Source organism: Neoarius graeffei, chromosome 21, assembly GCF_027579695.1.
Source record: "Neoarius graeffei isolate fNeoGra1 chromosome 21, fNeoGra1.pri, whole genome shotgun sequence".
In the NCBI taxonomy this organism is placed as follows: Eukaryota; Metazoa; Chordata; class Actinopteri; order Siluriformes; family Ariidae; genus Neoarius; species Neoarius graeffei.
In genome coordinates, this window is record NC_083589.1 from 59,392,011 (window position 1) to 59,413,015 (window position 21,005).

The 21,005-nt window shown below is 39.8% G+C and overlaps 1 protein-coding gene across 2 annotated transcripts in view; it reads right to left on the minus strand.

The window, feature by feature from the left end:
- Nucleotides 1–21,005, minus strand: part of plxna4 (plexin A4) — a 778,998-nt gene that overhangs the window by 46,875 nt on the left and 711,118 nt on the right. For both annotated transcript variants that reach the window (XM_060903436.1, XM_060903437.1), the window contains exons 27-28: nt 11,146–11,245; nt 6,407–6,597 (exon numbers count right to left, since the gene is read on the minus strand). In XM_060903436.1, the coding sequence (XP_060759419.1) occupies nt 6,407–6,597; nt 11,146–11,245 (291 nt within the window). The remainder of the gene's footprint in view (nt 1–6,406; nt 6,598–11,145; nt 11,246–21,005) is intronic.

Consider the following 21,005-nt stretch of genomic DNA (forward strand, 5'->3'; position numbering starts at 1 on the left):
ATACTGAAAGCAACGGTTCACATACTTTTGCCACTCATAGATACGTAATATTGGATCATTTTCCTCAATAAATAAATGACCAAGTATAATATTTTTGTCTCATTTGTTTAACTGGGTTCTCTTTATCTACTTTTAGGACTTGTGTGAAAATCTGATGATGTTTTAGGTCATATTTATGCAGAAATATAGAAAATTCTAAAGGGCTCACAAACTTTCAAGCACCACTGTATATGTTCCCACATAGTATATAAAGGGTACAAATAAGTACCTTAGAGGGTCCTGATCCAGTGATGAGCTGTTGTACTGCTAAAGGTACAATAATGTACTTTATTTTCTGAGAGTGTAGGTTCTGTAGGTTGGTCCATTTTGATCTGCGTGTATTGAATGAATTATAGAGTTCATCAAAAATGGGGGAAATATCCAAACTCCTGTAAAAAACATCCTTCTAGTTGGATATAAAAGTCACCTTCTGCCAAACGCACCAAGGCTTTTGAGTTGAAATGTCTAGGTAGGTTCAGAATTCATGATGCCATCAGTTTTCTAGGCCTCTGAACCACCAGACATGACGAGCCAATGATCAACTCCAAGATACATTACAAGCATTTAGCAGACACTCTTATCCAGAGCGGCGTACAACAGGACCCTGACATACCGGTCCCTACAGCAGTGGGGAGCAGTAGGGGTTAGGTGCCTTGCTCAAGGGCACTTCAGCCATTCCTGCTACTCCAGGAATGGCTCTAACCTTTAGGCCTTCCACCAGATGCTCAAATTGTACTACTCCACTCCATTGTTTATTTGTTTGTTTCTTTGGTCATGCCAGGTTTTAACTAAAGGTTTTAACTGCAAAAGTTTGTGCTCCCCCATGGACTTGGCAAACATATAAGCTGACATTATGAAAGTCTTATGCATGTAACTACAGCTCCTTATGCTCCATTTATAACGCATGATGACTGATGAAATCATTGAAAATGTTAACAATTAAAAAACCAATCAACCAACCAACCAAACAAACAAATAAACAGATATTTAAAAAGTGTTATGTAACCTAATATTATGGAAGTGTTGTGCATGAAATTCCATATAATCAGGAATTCTAAATCCAGGATTCATCGGAAGGTTTTTTAAATGAACAGATATTATAAAGTGTTATGTTATGAGCTGACATTATAAATACAGGATTCACAGGATGGTTTACTAAATCTTTTAATTCACAAATATTATAGAGCTTTATGTAACCGAGGATATAAAACGTTATGAACACAGGATTCATAGAAGGTTTTTTCTATGAACAGAGATTCTTAATGTGCTCTGTAACCCGACATTATGTCAAAGTTATAATGTGTTATGAATACAAGCGTCATAGGAGTGATTATGATTGTTCTTCAGATAATGATGATGATAATGATGGTTATTATTATATGTACTGATGTCAGTGTATCCAGCTTACCAACAACCACAATACTATGACTGTGAAATCTTTTTTTTTTTTTTGCACATCATGTTTAATGTCATCTGGGAACAGGTGGCAAATCTGCCTAAGCCTCTTTATGCAGCTGGATTACAGCCTGCGGTGCACCAATGACCTGTAATTTCATTTAATGTTGTCAACTTTAAGTACACGTGAAGTAGATTGAATCTAATCCACTTACGTGAACTGATAGGACATGAAGCAGGGTGGAGATAGAGAAGAAAACAAGAAAGAGAGAGCGTGAGAGAGAGAGAGAGAGAGAGAGAGAGAGAGAGAAGAGGGGATGGGAAGGGGAGATAGTGAAACTGAAAAAGAGAGGAAATCAGAAAGCTTGGCTTATGAGTACCAAAAATCCTAAAATCCTATTTTGCTTAAGAGAGGACTTAAGCAAAAAAAAAAACTTCTTAGCTGACAATCTCAGCAGTAATTCTGCTGCGTCCCACATTCCTGACAGCTTATCTTTTCCATATGAAGACAAAAATACATATTTCCTGCTTGCCACAGTAAGGGTTCTGACAGACATCGTCCTGTGTGACGACTGACATCATCATTACTCGACGGGGAACCAGGGCGACTGTTTACTGCCATTTTAAAGATGTGCACACTTAAAAAAAAGAGCATGCAAATCAGAGCTGAGCAGACAGACGTGAAAAAAAACAACCTGGTGGTTCTTTCTTTCTTTTCAATTAGAAGGTTTAAACACATAAAGAGAAGTAAGAGAGAGAGAGAGAGAGTGAGGGAAACTCACGGAGGAGGATTAAACAAGTAGGGAGTGAATAAAAGCGAGAGAATACTTAAGCGAGCATTATTAACTCTTGCTGCTTCTCTATTTCTTTCGATTACACAGACAGTAAAGGAGCGAATAAGACATGCTCGAGGAAGATTGAAGGTGTTTACTGGAGGAGTGAAAAAGGAAACAGTCAATTACAGCACTCTCATACCAGTCATTTTACAGTGAGAGAACTGGCAGCATAATAAACTTGTTATTAAACAAAAAACAATCCATCTGAGTGATGACACACGGCCCACACGCTGGGCACACGCTGCTGATTCGTCTGGCATTCACAGAAATCTATGTGTTGGATTGGTTCGAGCTTCTCGTAGGTGCTTATTGGCACACAGAACACAAGAATGACAGATGATGGACACACACACACACAGATTTCTATATACAGATGAAGAGATTTGTCATAGCAAAATTTCTTTCCGCTTCTTCGATATGATCGATCATAAGTGTTAGAAATAAAAATGATTTGTTGTGGCGAATGAAGTTCTAGTTCCTCGCATCCATTAGATTTCGTGCAAACTTGGGAAGATGCACATTAAACAGCAGGATCAGTCACGATATGAGCTGCGAGGCTCAAATCTAACATCTTTAACAGAGCTCAACAACAAAACTATTAAATCAATAAAAATGTGTCTTCCACAGAAATGTATGAAGTTTTATTCCGAGCTTTTGGACCTACGGTCCATCATCAGGGAGGGAATGAAATGTGTATTTACAAACGTCAACAAACCAGTTTAATTGAAAACAACAACAACAAAACTATTGTGTGTTATGATGGGTTGTGTGCTTGTAAAATAAAATAATTTACAAGAAACATTGAATTGAAATTTCAAAAATTAAAATAAATAAATAAATAAATAAACTCTGTGAAATAAACTAAAAACCTTACACGAAGTTCACATGCTAAAATATACACATATATACACTAAGGCTGTCGAAGTTAATGCAATAATAACACAATGCAAATTCCGGATACTTTACAGTTTACTGTACCATGTATTCAGAAATCTAGGGATGGGGTAGGGTTAGGGGTGTTAGCGGTTAGGGTTGGGGTTAAGGGTTGGGGGTGAGGGCTTGGGTTAGGGATTAGGGGTAAGGGTTGTTTGGGGTTAGGTTTAGGGTTAGGGGTTGTTAGGGGCTAGGCTTGGGGTAAGGGTTAGGGGTTGTTAGGGGTTGTTAGGGTTAGGGGTGAGGGTTAGGGGTTGTTAGGGGTTGGGGTGAGGGTTAGGGGTTAGACTGAGGGGTGAGGGTTAGGGGTTAGGGTTAGGTGTTAGGGGTTGTTTGGGGTTGTTAGGGGTTAGGGTTGGGGTGAGGGTTAGGGGTTGTTAGGAGTTGGGGTGAGGGTTAGGGGTTGTTAGGGGTTAGGGTTAGGTGTTAGGGGTTGTTAGGGGTTGGGGTGAGGGTTAGGGGTTGTTAGGGATTAGGGTGAGGGTTAGGGGTTGTTAGGGGTTGTGGTGAGGGTTAGGGGTTGTTAGGGGTAAGGTGTTAGGGTTAGGGGTTGTTAGGGGTTGGGGTGAGGGTTAGGGGTTGTTAGGGGTTAGGGTAAGGGTTAGGGGTTGTTAGGGGTTGGGGTGAGGGTTAGAGTTTGTTAGGGGTTGGGGTTAGGGTTAGGTGTTAGGGTTAGGGGTTGGGGTGAGGGTTAGGGGTTGTTAGGGGTTGGGGTGAGGGTTAGGGGTTGTTAGGGGTTGGGGTGAGGGTTAGAGTTTGTTAGGGGTTGGGGTTAGGGTTAGGTGTTAGGGTTAGGGGTTGGGGTGAGGGTTAGGGGTTGTAAGGGGTTGGGGTGAGGGTTAGGGGTTGTTAGGGGTTGGGGTTAGGGTTGGGGTTGTTAGGGGTTAGGGTTAGGTGTTAGGGTTTGTTCGAGGTTAGGGGTTGTTAGGGGTTAGGGTTGGGGTGAGGGTTAGGGGTTGTTATTGGTTAGGGTTAGGTGTTAGGGTTAGGGGTTGTTAGGGGTTGGGGTGAGGGTTAGGGGTTAGGGTTAGGTGTTAGGGTTAGGGGTTGGGGTGAGGGTTAGGGGTTGTTAGGGGTTGGGGTGAGGGTTAGGGGTTGTTAGGGGTTGGGGTGAGGGTTAGGGGTTAGGGTTAGGTGTTAGGGTTAGGGGTAACCCTAGTCCCAGCAGTACAGTAACGTGTAAAATAACCCAAATTCTTTTTAACACCACTAATTTTTTTTATGCGTAATTAACACATGCACATTCTGTGCCCCTCCTCCGTAGTTTGGGAAATCAGGAAGTGAGGCTCATAGCGTGAGCGAGCAATGTAGTGAGTAGCTGGTCGGCGTAAGTCACGATAAAGTGTACTTATGTACAGAATCAACTTATGTTGTTGCATTCTGACTGTTTATATAAACCGTGAGGGGAAGCCATGGCCTAATGATTAGAGAAACAGCTTTGGGACCAGAAGGTTGCCGGTTTGATTCTCTGGACTAGCAGGAATGGCTGAAGTGCCCTTGAGCAAGGCACCGAAGCCCCAACTGCTTCCCAGGCTGCTCTGGGCGTGTTGTACGGTACAGCGCTCTGGATAACAGTGTCTGCTAAGTGCCATTAATGCAATGCAATGCAATGTGGGTATAGTTTATATGCCTTTGATGGTCCAGAGGGGAGAAAAGAAGATGTGTTAAAGTCCAGGTGTGTGTGTGTGTGTGTGTGTGTGTGTGTGTGTGTGTGTGTCTAAGTGTGCAGGCTGGTTTGTTGACATTTGTAAATACACCTTCCATTCCCTCCCTGATGATGGACCGTCGGTCTGAAAGCTCAGAACAAAACTTCATACATTTATGTGGAAGACACATTTTATTGATTTAATATGATTCACACATACAAACAACTTTGGATATAACAAAACTATTCTCATATGTGTTGAGGAACATATTATGTCATGAAGTGTCACTCAGGTTATAATAAGAATGATGGCGCAGATCTATTACACACCCACACTGACACGCTTAAAGACAGATCGGTATGTCTGTTCATGATTTCTAAAGTCAAGAGTTTCCTTTAAATGCAAATGAATCAGAAATACTGTATCTCTTTCATTAAAAAAAACAAAACACGAAAATTACAGTTCAGTCGTATGTCCTTTTTGTATATTTATACTCTGTCTGCTTTTAGTTTCTTTTCCAAAGGTAAAAAAAAAGCTAGAATAAATAATCCACCTTATTCATGACTGTTTTTCACATGTGCTTTCTCAATCTCAAGCAAATACTGTACAGATCAAATCTAAAGGGTGGGTTACTGTGACACAAAGCCTTCATGCGATGTACTTTTATTTTGACATCTGGTTTGACTTCCTGATTCTGTCTCCTCTGATTCAGATTCTCATTCATTACTCACTCGATTTAAGCTTTTCTTTCACTCACGAGCTTTTGTTTTTTTTTTCCTAATATTTGAAAATTTCCCTGTTCTGCGTTTTCCGGTTTCCGATCCAGTTTCCTGTTTGTATCTGTTCATACTGTCTTACTGGATTTACTCTTGCCTTGCATTTTGCTATGAAACTTTTTACTCCTGACTACATCCTTTCTGTCCGACTCTTAAATCCTGACATCATCAGATACGACCATCACTGACAGGCTGCATGAATCTACAGTCTGGGCTGGAAAGAAATCAGCCTCAGCTTTGCTTCTTTACTTCTTCATTCCATTGTGTGCATTTTTCTTACAACCATCGGTGACAGTATTTCGAGAAAAAGCCAAAATAATCCATCATAGGATATTTGTTAAAAGGAAAAAATTTATATGGATGACAAAAAAACCCCCAAAACCCTATAATGATGTTTTGATGATCATCAATTGGAATCGTATCACTGCTATCTCATTTCTAGCATTAATTTCCCTATAAGAGACCTGCCGTGTATAATTTCACGACGAATTCTCTTGTAGTTAATTGTGACCCAGGTTGTATCACTAAAAATAGCAGATTAGCAGCAATTACAGTCTGCGCTTGAAACAAATGATCAGAACAATACGCTCCACATTTCTCTCCAGCTGAGATTGATTGAAGCACAATGAGCCAATTTATTCTTCACCAATATATTTTCAGTATGAAACAGCTTTCGGTGAATAAGTCAGCTGACTGTGAGAGAGAAAATACACGGTGATAAAAACAAGTACATTTTATTGATCCTTTGCATCTTTCAGGACTTGTGGAGAAAAACGCTTACCTTGGTCGCCAGGAGTCTGGTCAGGTAAATCTCGGAGACCATCTTGCTCCCGCGGTCGCCCTCCTTCTGGTCTCCGTGCTCGTGGTTCTTCACCAGGTGCCAAACTTTGACTCCACTTTCCAGGTCAGGTGTGATCATGGGTGTACGAGAGCGCAGGCTGTCTGGGCTGCCTGTGTATTTGATCATGTTTTCTGGAGGAAAGGGAAAAAGTGAGGTTAAAAAAACCCAAAAAAACAAGGAGATCAGGTGGCAATCACCAAAGAGAGAGAGAGAGAGAGAGAGAGAGAGTGATTTTTTTTGTGCTCGGTGGTTCAAATCCAGGCCTATCTGCTCACACCGGGTTGAAGATTGCATATGAATGTTTTAGCATGTACAACTACTTAATTTTTCATCATGTTTCCTCTGCTCACCCTGGCAGACGGCCGATCGAACAGGTGTCGAGGCAGATGAAATTTTTATGGCTCCACCAGTGGCAGGGGTGAGCATGACATTTAAAAAAAAAAGGCAGGGAGCTCAGGGAATGTTTACGCAGCGTGAAAAGAAATGATCAGCAAAAACGCTTGATCTGGTAAAGAAAAACACACACATACTCATGCACGCACACACACAATGGAGCTTTCACCAAGTTCGATGCAGCAGAAATCAATTTCTCTAGAGAGTGAACAAATCTGCTGAGAGACAGCAAAACCGTTCCTGACTGGCGGAGGGAAAAGACAAAGAAACTGAAAAAGAAAGGAAAGAAAAGATGGAGGATGAACAGGACAGGCAGGGAAGAAGGAGAGGATGCGCATGGAGAGACGGGGAAGGGTTAATACTGGAACTTTTGTAACAGGATGAAAATGAGTGAATTAGTTCTATCGTGATTTCAAAGTTAAAACCCGAGACAGTGCTGCATTGTGGGTAAATTGTTCAGAACCTCACTTGTGCTTAGGTTCTCACACTGAAAGTGCTCAGAACAGAGGTTCTGAAAAATATTTATGTGAAATTATATATTGGCTGAACGGTTAGAGAAGCAGCTTTGAGACCAAAAGGTTGTCGGTTGGATTCCCTGGTCCAGCAGGAATGGCTGAAGTGGCCTTGAGCAAGACACCTACGTGTAACCCCCAACTGCTCCCCAGGCTGCTCTGGGTATGTTGTACATCGGTCTGGACAAGATAAGAGCATCTGATAAATGCCATTTATGTAATGTCGGCTGTCCATTGCTAGCGATGATGACTGCTTCATTAGGATGCGCAGACACGCAGATGGGCCGCGAGGCACGCATCAGACTTATTCTCCTCTCCTAATGAAGTGCCTTGCACAATAAGGTAAGACAAATGATATCGTGCCCCATTGTGTTTTTGTCTCTCTGAACCTCCAGACCTGATGCCAAGTGGTGGACAAAAGTGCCACAGACCTGATGGGTATGGAAATTGCCCCGCAGTAACAACTGACTTGCCAAGTGATGCCATCCATTGGCCATTTGAGTGGCTCTTCCAAATGCCATTGACCCTATGTTGCATTGTGGGTAAATTGTTCAGAACCTCACTTGTGACCCTGTTGGGTTTCATCTGCCACAGTGCACCGAAAAGCGCCCTGCTGCCAGCGCCTTATTGGTGATGTACTATTTAACCCATAGCTGGAACCCAGGCAGGTGCTACCACTCCGGGTCAGAGCGGACCTGGGAGCGATGGTGATTAAGGGGTAACACTTTGCCCAATACTCAAGTCCTCCTGGACCTGAGACTCATCACTGGTTCCAGTATAGGACAAGGCCTTTAATATTATTTTGTAAAATGTAATTTCAGATAAATTAAGATTTATTTTTAAAATAATCTGCATACCCAATGTATAGAATAGTATTGTATAGTACAGAGTAGTATAATATGGTACGGCATGGCATGATATACAGTTGTGGTCAGAAGTTTACATACAGTGACCTGAATGTCCTCTTGGATATGAATGTCATGGCAATATTTGGGCTTTCAGTAATTTCTCTGAACTGTTCTTTTTCTGTGGCAGAATGATTGTACAGTATACAGCTTTAATAATAAAAAAAAAAAAACACTAGAATTTGGTGCACAAGTTTTAATTTTCTTTGGGTTTTCTGAACTCAACACAGGGTCAAAATTATACATACAGAGTCAAAAATTTACATACAGCACACCTAATATTTGGGTAAAATATCTCTGCAAGATTCATCTTGACCAAACATTTTTGTTTACCATGAATAAGCTTCTGGCAGAATTCTGGTTGGATACTTCATGATTCTTCATGGTAGAATTGGTAGAGTTCAATTACATTTTTTTTTTGTGTGTGTATAATATGGTCTATTATAGTGTAATATAGTATATTATTATACATACAGGACACTTTTTCAATGGAATAAAAACGTGTTCTATTCCCTTCTAGCGGGTTTCATTCATTTGGTTCGATAGCATGCAATACTGTTAGCATATCACCTATCCTATTTGTATTATGTCACTCTACCCAATGGCGAATGAGTGTGCAATATTGTCATAATATTGCACACTGTCAAGACAACGCGACATCACGTCAGAGCTCATGTGATGATCTAATGACAAAAAACTTTTCTGCTGTGCATGCGCGCAATCATTTCTTTGTCCACCAGGAAAGAGCGAAGATGAGGCTAATCCAGTGCTAGGTTTAAGCACTAAACAAATAAAGATGTCTTGAACATCCGAAAGGCTACCAAAACTTCATTAGATATTCTTCACACATATTTACAAGAGAAAAACATACCAACGGACATTGAAAAACTGGAAAAGAGACATGTCGGAGATGTAAAACTTGTGTGCTAGCAAGCGACTGTGACAGTTTGTAAGCAAACATGGCTGCCAGGTTTGCTTTGTTAAAAGCGGAAGATTTTGAGAGAATTTTGGTTGCCAGGTCGCTCCATTATGTGTAGCTGTCAATGTTGATTTTAAAAGTAACTCAGTAAATTACAGAGGGAAAATAATAATAATATTCGGCTTGACTGCACTAGCATTGGCCTTCGCTAACAGTACACTGGCTGGAAGCTAACTGGATTGCTGCGCTAACAGCACCGAGTCGTGGGTAAGCTAGCATTGGCCTTCGCTAATGCTACTGCTCAATGCTACACCGGCTGGAAGCTAACTGGACTGCCATGCTAACAACACTGAGTCATGGGTAAGCTAGTGTTGGCCTTTGAGAATGCCGATAAGAAGAGAATGTGTATGTATAATAATAATAATAATAATAATAGTAATAATAATAATAATAATAATAATAATAATAATAATATTGGCTGGCTTTTTTTCGTGGTCTATCAGATATATTCCGTTTTGCTACTCGTCTTCGACTCATTCGGTATCATGCTAGCAGCTATGGAATATATCTGATAGACCACTCAACACCAGCCAATATTACTTAAATATAGCATAGCATGGTATAGTGTAGTGATTCTCAATGTGGGGTCCAGGGACCCCAGGGACCCATGAAGCATAGCCAAGGGGTCCATGACTATTTTTTCCCATTTTTTTTTACACTGTTGGACATCATAATGTCACATTATCAAAGTTATTATATTTAGGGTTCCAAGCACCAAAGTCAGTTCAGACCTAAAATGTTCAATCAGTGGAAATTTCCGTAATAGAAAATTCTCTGGCTCAATTTTCATGAAATCAATCAATACTAATCTATATTTATTTTACAGATTAAAGGGTCCCTTGGCTACAAAAAGTTTGAGAACCACTGCTATACTACATTATAGTATCGTATAACATGATATGACATAGTATAGATTTTTCAAGAGCCCATAGACTCTGTGTATAGTATCGTATAACATAGTATCGTATAGTCTTTAATTTTAATTAGTACAATTTCTCCGCTCTGAGCTTTATCAGGCTCCTTGAGACCCACCTGAGCTCATTAATAAGGTGATTAATAATGTACCCACAATGCAACACTGTAATGCAGCTGTACACATGCATCTGGAACATTCTCCAAATCCCCAAACACACCACACTGAAAAGCGTTTTGCACGCCAGCCCTGGGTCTTCAGACACGCTGGTAAATTGCATGCTGGTGTTTGGATGCGGAGAGGAAGGCAGCGTAATGAGCTCATGTCTTTGCTCTGACTTCTGGGTCTTTTGTCCTCTGTTAGTTCAAAGAGCATCTCCAGTTCAGCTCGTTCGAAAAAAGCTCCCTTTCACTTGAATTTAATTCTACAAAGGTACTAAAAAGATGTCTGGCATCTGCTCCTTTACTTTCGCTTCTCACTCCCTAGGATGTGTCCACACACACACACACACACACACACACACACACACACACACACACACACACACACACACACACACAGCCTCTCTCCCTTCATTTAGGTCTAATTTGGAGCCGAGGTGAAAGACTATGGAGATGAGACGTTGTTAATGCTCTATTTGATGTGTGTTGGAGAGTGCCCGCGCTGCTCCGGCCCTTTGATCTTCTACTTTATAGGATCCAACAGCATGCCAGGTGATACAAGTCGGATGGCGACGTCTCAGAAGAGAAGTCAAGTGCAAAGAGACTCATTTTCCTCCTCCGTCCACCTTTACGTGACGGCAACTCTCTTCATGTAAAGCCCTCTCAGGCTCTTGGCTTTCTGGCTAGTTATTATTGATGTGAGATGCTTCTCGTTTCACTCAGGCTGCTCTTACATTTCTCTGAAATTGCTCTTGTTTAAAAAAAAAAAGCCACATAGTCAGAAACATAGATGCACTATGAGACATCGATGCCTACCGTATTTGCTAGCAGATGTCCTGGAGACAGTGGAGTTGTTAACAGAGTTGTAGGCAGTGACCTGCTTCGGTACGAGAGCCACCAGTGCGTTATCAGACACCTGCGGAATCGTAAGACAATTATTATTGCAGAATGAACAGAAACATATGCGCCATTTAATCACATACACACAGGGTGCTACCGTATACACACCCTATAGACTTTGGAGTTCATGATTTCCCAAAGAGTTTTATTGCTCTTATACCACAAGAAGTTTACCATAAAAATGACACAGCATACTTTTTAAAAAAAATCTATTTATAGTTACATTTTTCATACACGGGTCATTCTAGAATCCGGGGTACATTTCCGAGATAAACCTTTTATTATTTTCCACAAAATAAATCTTTATTTCTTTTTGAACAATAATGCAAATTATAACAAACTTTCACCAAGAGTAAAGCTTGATGTACATTTTAGACCCAATTTATCCATAAAACGTTAACTAAACGACTCCCACCCCTCCCCCCACATTATTGGCCATCTTCGACTCCTGATTCATCCGTTCAACTCGAATAAACAGGAAGTGATTCAGTCTAACAATCTGTTTTTTGTGGCTTATTCTATTAACTGTTATAAAGTCTACCGCATAGAATAGAAAGTCTATTTTCTGTCTTATGTGAAATTACATTAATTAAAAAATGTATTCGTCCCAATGTTCTTGTCAACTCTTTTCACTCTGTTATAAAACCGCATAAAATCCACAAAGACTTTTAATAGCACGCATGACACCTGCACGGAGTGATGTCACTTCCTCTGGCGGGAAACTTCAGAAAGGCAGTGAGGGAGGGAGTGTTATGTTTCTTCTCTCATGAATTTGGACAAAATGTTGAGGATTTTACACCAACAGTAAATGAATTATTTGTCAACTCTGTTATTGTGATATTGATTCGAATCTCTCGCTCATTTAAAAAAAAAAAACAATAATATGATTAATATCCATAAAATCCATGGGGTAGCTAGTTTGAGGTCAGCATATGGAGTCAAGGCACAAAATGGTGGGAAATGTCAACTCTGTTATCGTTGATCCTGTTCACGGATTGCCCAGTTTAGCGATAACAGAGTTGATGACAACGCCGAACAGAGTCAACATTTGAAATGTAGCCGCAATTGTAGAGCCATGAAAGAAGTTCTTATTGCTTATGCTATCACTTATGTCTCAAAGAGCCGTATCTATCCTGTAACGAAAAACTTCGAATTACTTTTTTACCTCTGGAGACTCCGTCCATTCCATAAAACATCAAATAAATCTCCTTACAGATACCTTCACCACATCAACACTGACATTTCTGTTAAATAAAGACATGATTTTTAGAATCCGTTGATTATCAGTCTGAAATTGTGTCCAGAGTCTGCTGTACGAGTCCCAGTGAATGAGCTGTTGCCATAGAAACGATAAAGCGTTAATGCAAACCTGTGATTTGCAGCTACACTACAGTCAGAGCGGATTTTAGAGAGCATTAATCAACACTCAAATCTGACCAATCAGATTTGAGAATACAACAGTGCTGGGGGAAAAAATTAGAACCAGAACATCGAGGACGTAGGAGCTCATCTGGCCCGCCATCAAACCAACCATGACGACCAAAACATCAAACAGAACTGAAATGTGACGATGTGAGAAACGACCAACCTCCACAACAAACTGTTTACAACAGGAACATCAACAAAGGCCTAATTTTGTTCCCCGAGGGAAGATCGACCCAGAACATCAATCAAAACTGAATTCGTATGATAAATGAGAGAGGAGATACAATTCTAGTCAGAAGAAAATGTGTTAAGTGACCTAATGACTAATTTGTTAGCATAAATTTGACAAAACACTGACCAAGTTTTGTACAGAAGGTTGAGTTCTTTCAAATAAAACAATCAGGACTGAAATCCATTGAGAGCTGAGGGAGGAGATACGATTTAACTGAAAATAAACAAAGTTGTAAACAAATTGTTTACAACAAGAAAATCAACAAACAAATGACCAAGTTTTGTTCCCCGGGGGAATATCGACCCAAAACATTGATCAGAACTGAAATTGGGTGACAACTGCGAGAAGAGATACAATTCTAATGAAAAGTCCCAAAACTCGTTAAGGTGACCTAATTAGCAGTTTGTTCACAAAAATTTGACAAAACAGCGACCAAGTGTTGCGCAGAAGGTCGAGTTCTTTCAAATAAAACAATCAGGACTGAAATCCACTGAGAGCTGAGGGAGGAGATACGATTTAACTGAAACTAAACAAAGTTGTAAACAAATTGTTTACAACAAGAAAATCAACAAACAAACAACCGAGTTTTGTTCCCCGAGGGAAGATCGACCCAAAACATTGATCAGAACTGAAATCGGATGATAAATCAGAGAGGAAATACAGTTCTAGTGAGAGTCCTGGAAAATTCATCAATTTGGCCTAATTAGTAACTCGTTAGCAAAAAATCTGACAAAACAACAACCAAGTTTTGTGCAGAGTGATGAGTTCTTTCACACAAAACAATGAGAATGGAAATCTGTGGAGAACTGACGGAGGAGATACGATTTTACTGAATTGTAGATGATGGACGCCATGCCATGGCAACAGCTCATGGGCTCATGGACAGATGAGTTAATTCATTCTGTACAGAAGTAAAGTCACAAACTTTTCTTATAATGTTTTCTTTCATTAATGTTTTCTTATAATTATTATTTTTTAAGAATATATAATTGCTTTTGTGATAATGTCGATTCTCCTGCTCCCAATTCAATAACGGACTTTTCCGATATGACCACTCAGGCAATGCAGCTTTATGAAACGTCCTCAACCAACCAGACAAATGGATTCAATCAGCACACAGACAGGGGATTTTCCATCCCAGTGAGTTTTCCCTATCTCAGCACAATCTGGCAACCTGATGTCTAACACACTTACAGGGTTAATTAAGGTGATCGTCTCCGGATCGTCTCTGAAGTGCTGGTGAAGATACGAGTGCTGGGCTTCGGAGACAATTACTGCATTATTTTATCTATCTGGAACCTAACCAGAGAGTTATAACCGCTGTTCATTACACAGATAATGTGAAATATAAGAAGGAGGTCCAGAGAGAAAGGAGGGTAGGGGGGATCTGACCAAACAAGGAGCATGATGGGACTGGAAATCCACTTCTCCTAGTAATAGTGAAGCAATTACAGTCATTAAGTACATCATTATCTTAAGCTATTATAAAAATCATTGTGGAAAGTGAAGTCTTTCTTTCTTCTTTTCATCATCGTACGCAGCAAGCGAGCGAACCCGAGTGCGTGAACTGGCACGTTGGCGAGATTCTCAATCGCTGATAGCATTCAGACTGCTCAGATATAAGAAATGTCAGCAAGAGCTTTTATAACGCAGTGAGATGTTTCCCAACAGGAAATCAAAGAATTAATGTCAGCGCCTTGGACGGGGCAAGATGTGTCTGACTGGTGAGAGACAGAATTAGAACTGAAGGCCCCCTGCTTTTCTTATTCCTATTGGCCAGAAAAAAAGAACAGGACTCATGCTGAGTGTAACTATAGAGCGGCTTATAACGTACTGTGTCTGAATCCATACGGAGAATAGTGAACATAAATAACAGTGAATGAATGAATGAATGAATGAATGAAAATGGAAGATTGGTTCATAATGTAATATGTTATACTAGAGGTCATCTGAAGAGGAGTGAAAGTTAGAATGAATGAATGAATGAATGAATGGCTTATAATGTAGTATGTAATGTCTAAGTTCAACTGAAGAGTAGTGAAAATATGAATGAATGAATGAATGAATGAATGAATGAATGAATGAAAATGGAAGATTGGTTCATAATGTAGTATGTTATACTAGAGGTCATCTGAAGAGGAGTGAAAGTTAGAATGAATGAATGAATGAATGAATGGCTTATAATGTAGTATGTAATGTCTAAGTTCAACTGAAGAGTAGTGAAAATATGAATGAATGAATGAATGAATGAATGAAAATGGAAGATTGGTTCATAATGTAGTATGTTATACTAGAGGTCATCTGAAGAGGAGTGAAAGTTAGAATGAATGAATGAATGAATGAATGAATAAACAGCTTATAATGTAAACGGTATCAGACTTTGGAGAGAAGTGGAAATAATGAATGAATTAAATGGTTTATAATGTAGCATGTAATGTCCGAGTTCATCTGAAGGGCAGTGAAAGTAAGAATGAATGAATGAATGAATGAATGAATGAGCAGCTTATAATGAAGTACATTGTAACTTGAGTTCATAGAACATAGAAAGTAAGAAATGAATGAATGAATGAATGAAAATGGAAGAGTGGTTCATAATGTAATATGCTATACTAGAGGCCATCTGAAGAGGAGTGAAAGTTAGAATGAATGAATGAATGAATGAATGAACAGCTTATAATGTAGTATGTAATGTCCAAGTTCAACTGAAGAGTAGTGAAAATATGAATGAATGAATGAATGAATGAATGAATGATCGGCTTATGATTGAAGCAGTATCAGACTTCGGAGAGAAGTGAAAGTGAGAAATGAATGAATGAATGAGCAGCTTATAACTTAGTATGTAATGTTAATCTGGAGATTGGTGAAAGAAACAATGACTGACTGACTCACTGAATGAATGAGTGAATGAATGAATGAAAATGGAAGATTGGTTCATAATGTAGTATGTTATACTAGAGGTCATCTGAAGAGGAGTGAAAGTTAGAATGAATGAATGAATGAATTAATTAATGAATGAGCAGCTTATAATGTAAACGGTATCAGACTTTGGAGAGAAGTGGAAATAATGAATGAATTAAATGGTTTATAATGTAGCATGTAATGTCTGAGTTCATCTGAAGGGCAGTGAAAGTAAGAATGAATGAATGAGCAGCTTATAATGAAGTACATTGTAATTTGAGTTCATAGAACATAGAAAGTAAGAAATGAATGAATGAATGAATGAATGAATGAATGAATGAATGAAAATGTAAGAGTGGTTCATAATGTAGTATGTTATACTAGAGGTCATCTGAAGAGGAGTGAAAGTTAGAATGAATGAATGAATGAATGAATGAATAGCTTATAATGTAGTATGTAATGTCCAAGTTCAACTGAAGTATAGTGAAAATATGAATGAATGAATGAATGAATGAATGAATGATCGACTTATGATCGAAGCAGTATCAGACTTCGGAGAGAAGTGAAAGTGAGAAATGAATGAATGAATGAATGAGCAGTTTATAATGTAGTATGTAATGCTAATCTGGAGATTGGTGAAAGAAACAATGACTGACTGACTCACTGAATGAATGAATGAATGAATGAAAATGGAAGATTGGTTCATAATGTAGTATGTTATACTAGAGGTCATCTGAAGAGGAGTGAAAATTAGAATGAATGAATGAATGAATGAATGAATGAATGAGCAGCTTATAATGTAAACGGTATCAGACTTTGGAGAGAAGTGGAAATAATGAATGAATTAAATGGTTTATAATGTAGCATGTAATGTCTGAGTTCATCTGAAGGGCAGTGAAAGTAAGAATGAATGAATGAATGAATGAGCAGCTTATAATGAAGTACATTGTAACTTGAGTTCATAGAACATAGAAAGTAAGAAATGAATGAATGAATGAATGAATGAATGAATTATAGGGCAGTATCAGACTTAAAACGGAGAAGCAATGAACAAATGAATGAAAGAGTAGATTATAGTGTAGTGTGTAGTATCAAAGTGTGTATGAATGAACGGATTAAAACAAATGAATGAGTGATTTAATGATTGATACAGAACATAATGCTGACTGAGTGACTGGATGAATGAATGAATGAATGAATGAATGTACTAACGCTTATACTGTAGTACGGTATGTAGTATTAGTGTAGGGTTCTAGCTGGAGAGGGGTGAAAGTAAAAAATGTGAAATGAATGAATTAAAGAGTAGGGAATGTTGTAGCAGGCGCAATTTGAGAGCTGTGTTGACTGCAAAAGTCTTTGGAAGTCAATTTTTTGTGTGTGTGCTTGTGTGCATGTGTGCGTGTAGGATAAAACACTCTCCTCACCTGAAAATAAATTAACTTCTGTCTTCATTATCTCATCTCCGATTCCAATCACCTCCTAATCCAGCCTCCAGTCTGCCACTCACATGCCACCCATGTGACATTTAATTTGAGAACGTCGCAGACCTCTCTCTCTCTCTCTCTCTCTCTCTCTCTGTCTTCCATTCCCTCTCTCTTGCTCTTGGAAAGCTCATTTGAGGGGCGGTAGGCTAGCCTGATAAATTATTTACACTATAATGAAGCACGTGCCTGTCACCTGTCCTCCAGAAAGGCTGAAAAACCCCAGGTTGTGTCGATGATATGACATAATCAGTGTGTGTGTCTGCTTGTGTGTGTGTGATAGGCAGCTGATTGGCACTTCAGATGGTGTTCAGGACGTGGATTTTGTCTTTCCATGTCTCCCGATTCCCCCCGTGCGCTATTCATAGGACCTGCCAATCAATCTCTGGTGTTCTTGAGTCTGATCCTGTGACCAGGAAGCGATTCGGTTGTTTAGTCTATTACAAGGTCAGTGAGGTGAACAGGGTCAGGGTTGTTAAGGGAAAATCTGATCGAAACACTATGAATGTTAAATGAACAGATTCGCTCCGTTCCCTTATCTCTCAAACGACCTAAATTGGACAAACAATGTCTACTGGAGAAAAATGCACGAGAAGGAAAGCACATATCAAATCCATCCCTGTGATAATGGCGTGATACAGGAATGACAGAGAAAGAGAGAAATAAAAAGATAAGCTATCAGTATTTCACGGCCCAAAAGAGAAGGAAAATTTCAACTTGTTTTGCGCTGCTTTAAATCCTCAGAGCTTTCCTCTTATTATTTAAACATTCACTGATTTGATAAACATGTTTCTAAAAATCTAATGGGCATAAGGATCGGAATAAAACACTTCCAGGGTGTGCTGATAGAGGAAAATAATCAGTGATGATATGGTGCTGCTACATGGCTCAACATGACGAGGGTTTACTCCAGCAACACCACGTCCTGAAGTGTTTACAGTGTTTTATTTATTAAACAACAGCACATAGTACTTTTTATCCATTTGTAGTTACATTTAAAGGTAGACTGCCTTTCAGATTTTTCAAGTGTAGGTCATGAAAAGAATTTTCCCCGACACCCAATTATTTTTGCTTATTGGACCGAAAGCTACTGAATTCGAATCACAGACTTCCAATTTTATTGGCTTTTTTAAAAAAAAATAGAACAATGAATTTATTTCCACATGGCCCTAAATTCTCCGCTACTTTTTCCTGCTTCACCATGACCCAATTCAAGATACTACGTCATGCATCACGTGGTGGGCTTTCCCTGTTCATGCAAGGCATTGTGGGATACAAATTTGAAACAGCAGAGAAAAATGGAGGACGTGAGTGTGTGAATGAAACATGAAAGACCGACTACAGTAACGGAAAGAAAGCGAGAAGAAATATATGTTATTTACCAGCTGGGAGGTCCGTATGGTGAAATACCGTGACCGAGGTCTTGAAAGTACTGAGCGAGGCCCTCTGGGCCGAGGTCAGTATTCAAGGCCGAGGTCACGGTATTTCACCATACGGACCGATCTTAAGCTGGTAAATAATATATTTATTTTTTTCTTTACCAAATTCTAACAGAAAACGAGAGCGCCCGAAAGGGAAAACCGAGCCGAGCCGCCATTTTGCAGTGGTGGGCCGTCAGGGCCTGCAAGGCCTTCTCTGCTGGCCTGAAGATATCTAAAAAAAAAATCACAGACAGACTGATTGATGTTAATTTTTTGTTTATTATTTTTATTTCATTTCATTTCATAACTACTAAATAATTCCAAATGGTCTGGCCGTTTCCTTTCCCGTGGCTGCGCTGCTGCCAGACGTGTATTTTTCACGTTGAAGCATTTTTAACCAATCACATTTCAACCATCATTTGTTGCCAGGCAAATAAATCTGCCTGGAGGCCAGTACAATCAGTTCTGCTGGCCTGTCTGTGTCATAGACTGTAGATTCAAGTTAGCGAGCCCAGAACCAGTCGTATTAGGCCGTCTCTGATGAGCCCCAACAGCCCATTGCAGGCGTATATGCTCTGATTGGCTCAAAGCATGCATAAGGAAACATCATTGTATTCTCACCATTTGATTGGGTAGATTTCCACTGGAGTTGCAATGACGCGAATGCTACAAAAAGTCCTTGAGTGCTTGTCAACTTAGCAATTTTAACTGCATTAACGAGCTTCAATTTTTAATAGTTAAATAATATAAATATCTGTTTTATTAACCCAAAATGGCCGAAGGAGGGGGAGAAGTTGATATGGTGGCAAATTTATTGTCACAACCATTTTCCCGGAGGACTTTTCCAGAAAAGCTGGACATTGTTCAGAAAGGGCGGTCAACGCCAAAGCTAGCCAACCTGACACAGCCTGGAAAAGGATTTGTTCGCCACTTTCAGCCCGCTAATTACGAGCGGTACTCCTGGCTCGATGGCCATCGAACGGGACTTTTTGATGGGACTGAAAAGAACAAACGACTTCTACGACAGAGTTATTGACGTTTTCTTGAGGAAAGAAAGGAGGATGGATTTTCAGTTCAGATAATCTCCGTATTGGTGAGTGATGTCATCTACTTCGCCTATACTGACTGACCTCATTCGCATACATGCACACAAGGTCTCATAAGGCACATAAACACACACATCGATAAAATAAAATGTTGCTATTTTGCGAAATAACATTGCAATATGAGGTTGTTATTGATGTTTTTATGAATGTCGCAGCTGTAGCTGCAGTAGAAGTTTTATAGGCATTATTGAGGGGTGGATTTAATTCAGACAGAGCAGTACTGAAGGCCCATGTGTGAAATGCACGGCCCACCACTGCCATTTTGAATCCTCATTCATGGCTGTAATGCAAATTGCTTTCTCCTCGGTATAGATAGTTTTCACGTGACGTCACAGAGTTGGGGATTCCCTAGTGGCGGCCATCTTGCGGGTCAAGCTTACCGTACGGGTGACTGAGCACACATTGTAACGCGCGAGTACAAAGTCTTCAAAAGAACCCAAGCAGGCTATTTAAAGCTAGCAATGGTGCACACCTGTTGTATTCACGGCTGTCGTAATAGGTCAGATGATGAAGTCAAGCCGGAGCTTTTATGGAATTCCCACTGTACGGGAGCACGAAGGCGAGCAAACAAAGAAACTCAGCATACAAAGGAGAAATCTATGGCTTGCAAGAATCAACTGCAAGGATTATCAGCCTTCCAAACACAGCAACGTCTGTTCCGATCATTTTATAAGTGGTAAGTTGTTTAAATAAACAATCAATTGTGTTTAAAGGAACAGTCCACCGTACTTCCATAATGAAATATGCTCTTATCTGAATTGAGACGAGCTGCTCCGTACCTCTCCGAGCTTTGCGCGACCTCCCAGTCAGTCAGACGCAGTCAGACGTGCTGTCACTCCTGTTAGCAATGTAGCTAGGCTCAGTATGGCCAATGGTATTTTTTGGGGCTGTAGTTAGATGCGACCAAACTCTTCCACGTTTTTCCTGTTTACATAGGTTTATATGACCAGTGATATGAAACAAGTTCAGTTACACAAATTGAAACGTAGCGATTTTCTATGCTATGGAAAGTGCGCACTATAATGACAGGCGTACTAACACCTTCTGCGCGCTTCGACAGCGCATTGATACGGAGCTCAGATATCAATGCGCTGCCGAAGCGCGCAGAAGGTGTTAGTACGCCTGTCATTATAGTGCGCACTTTCCATAGCATAGAAAATCGCTATGTTTCAATTTGTGTAACTGAACTTGTTTCATATCACTGGTCATATAA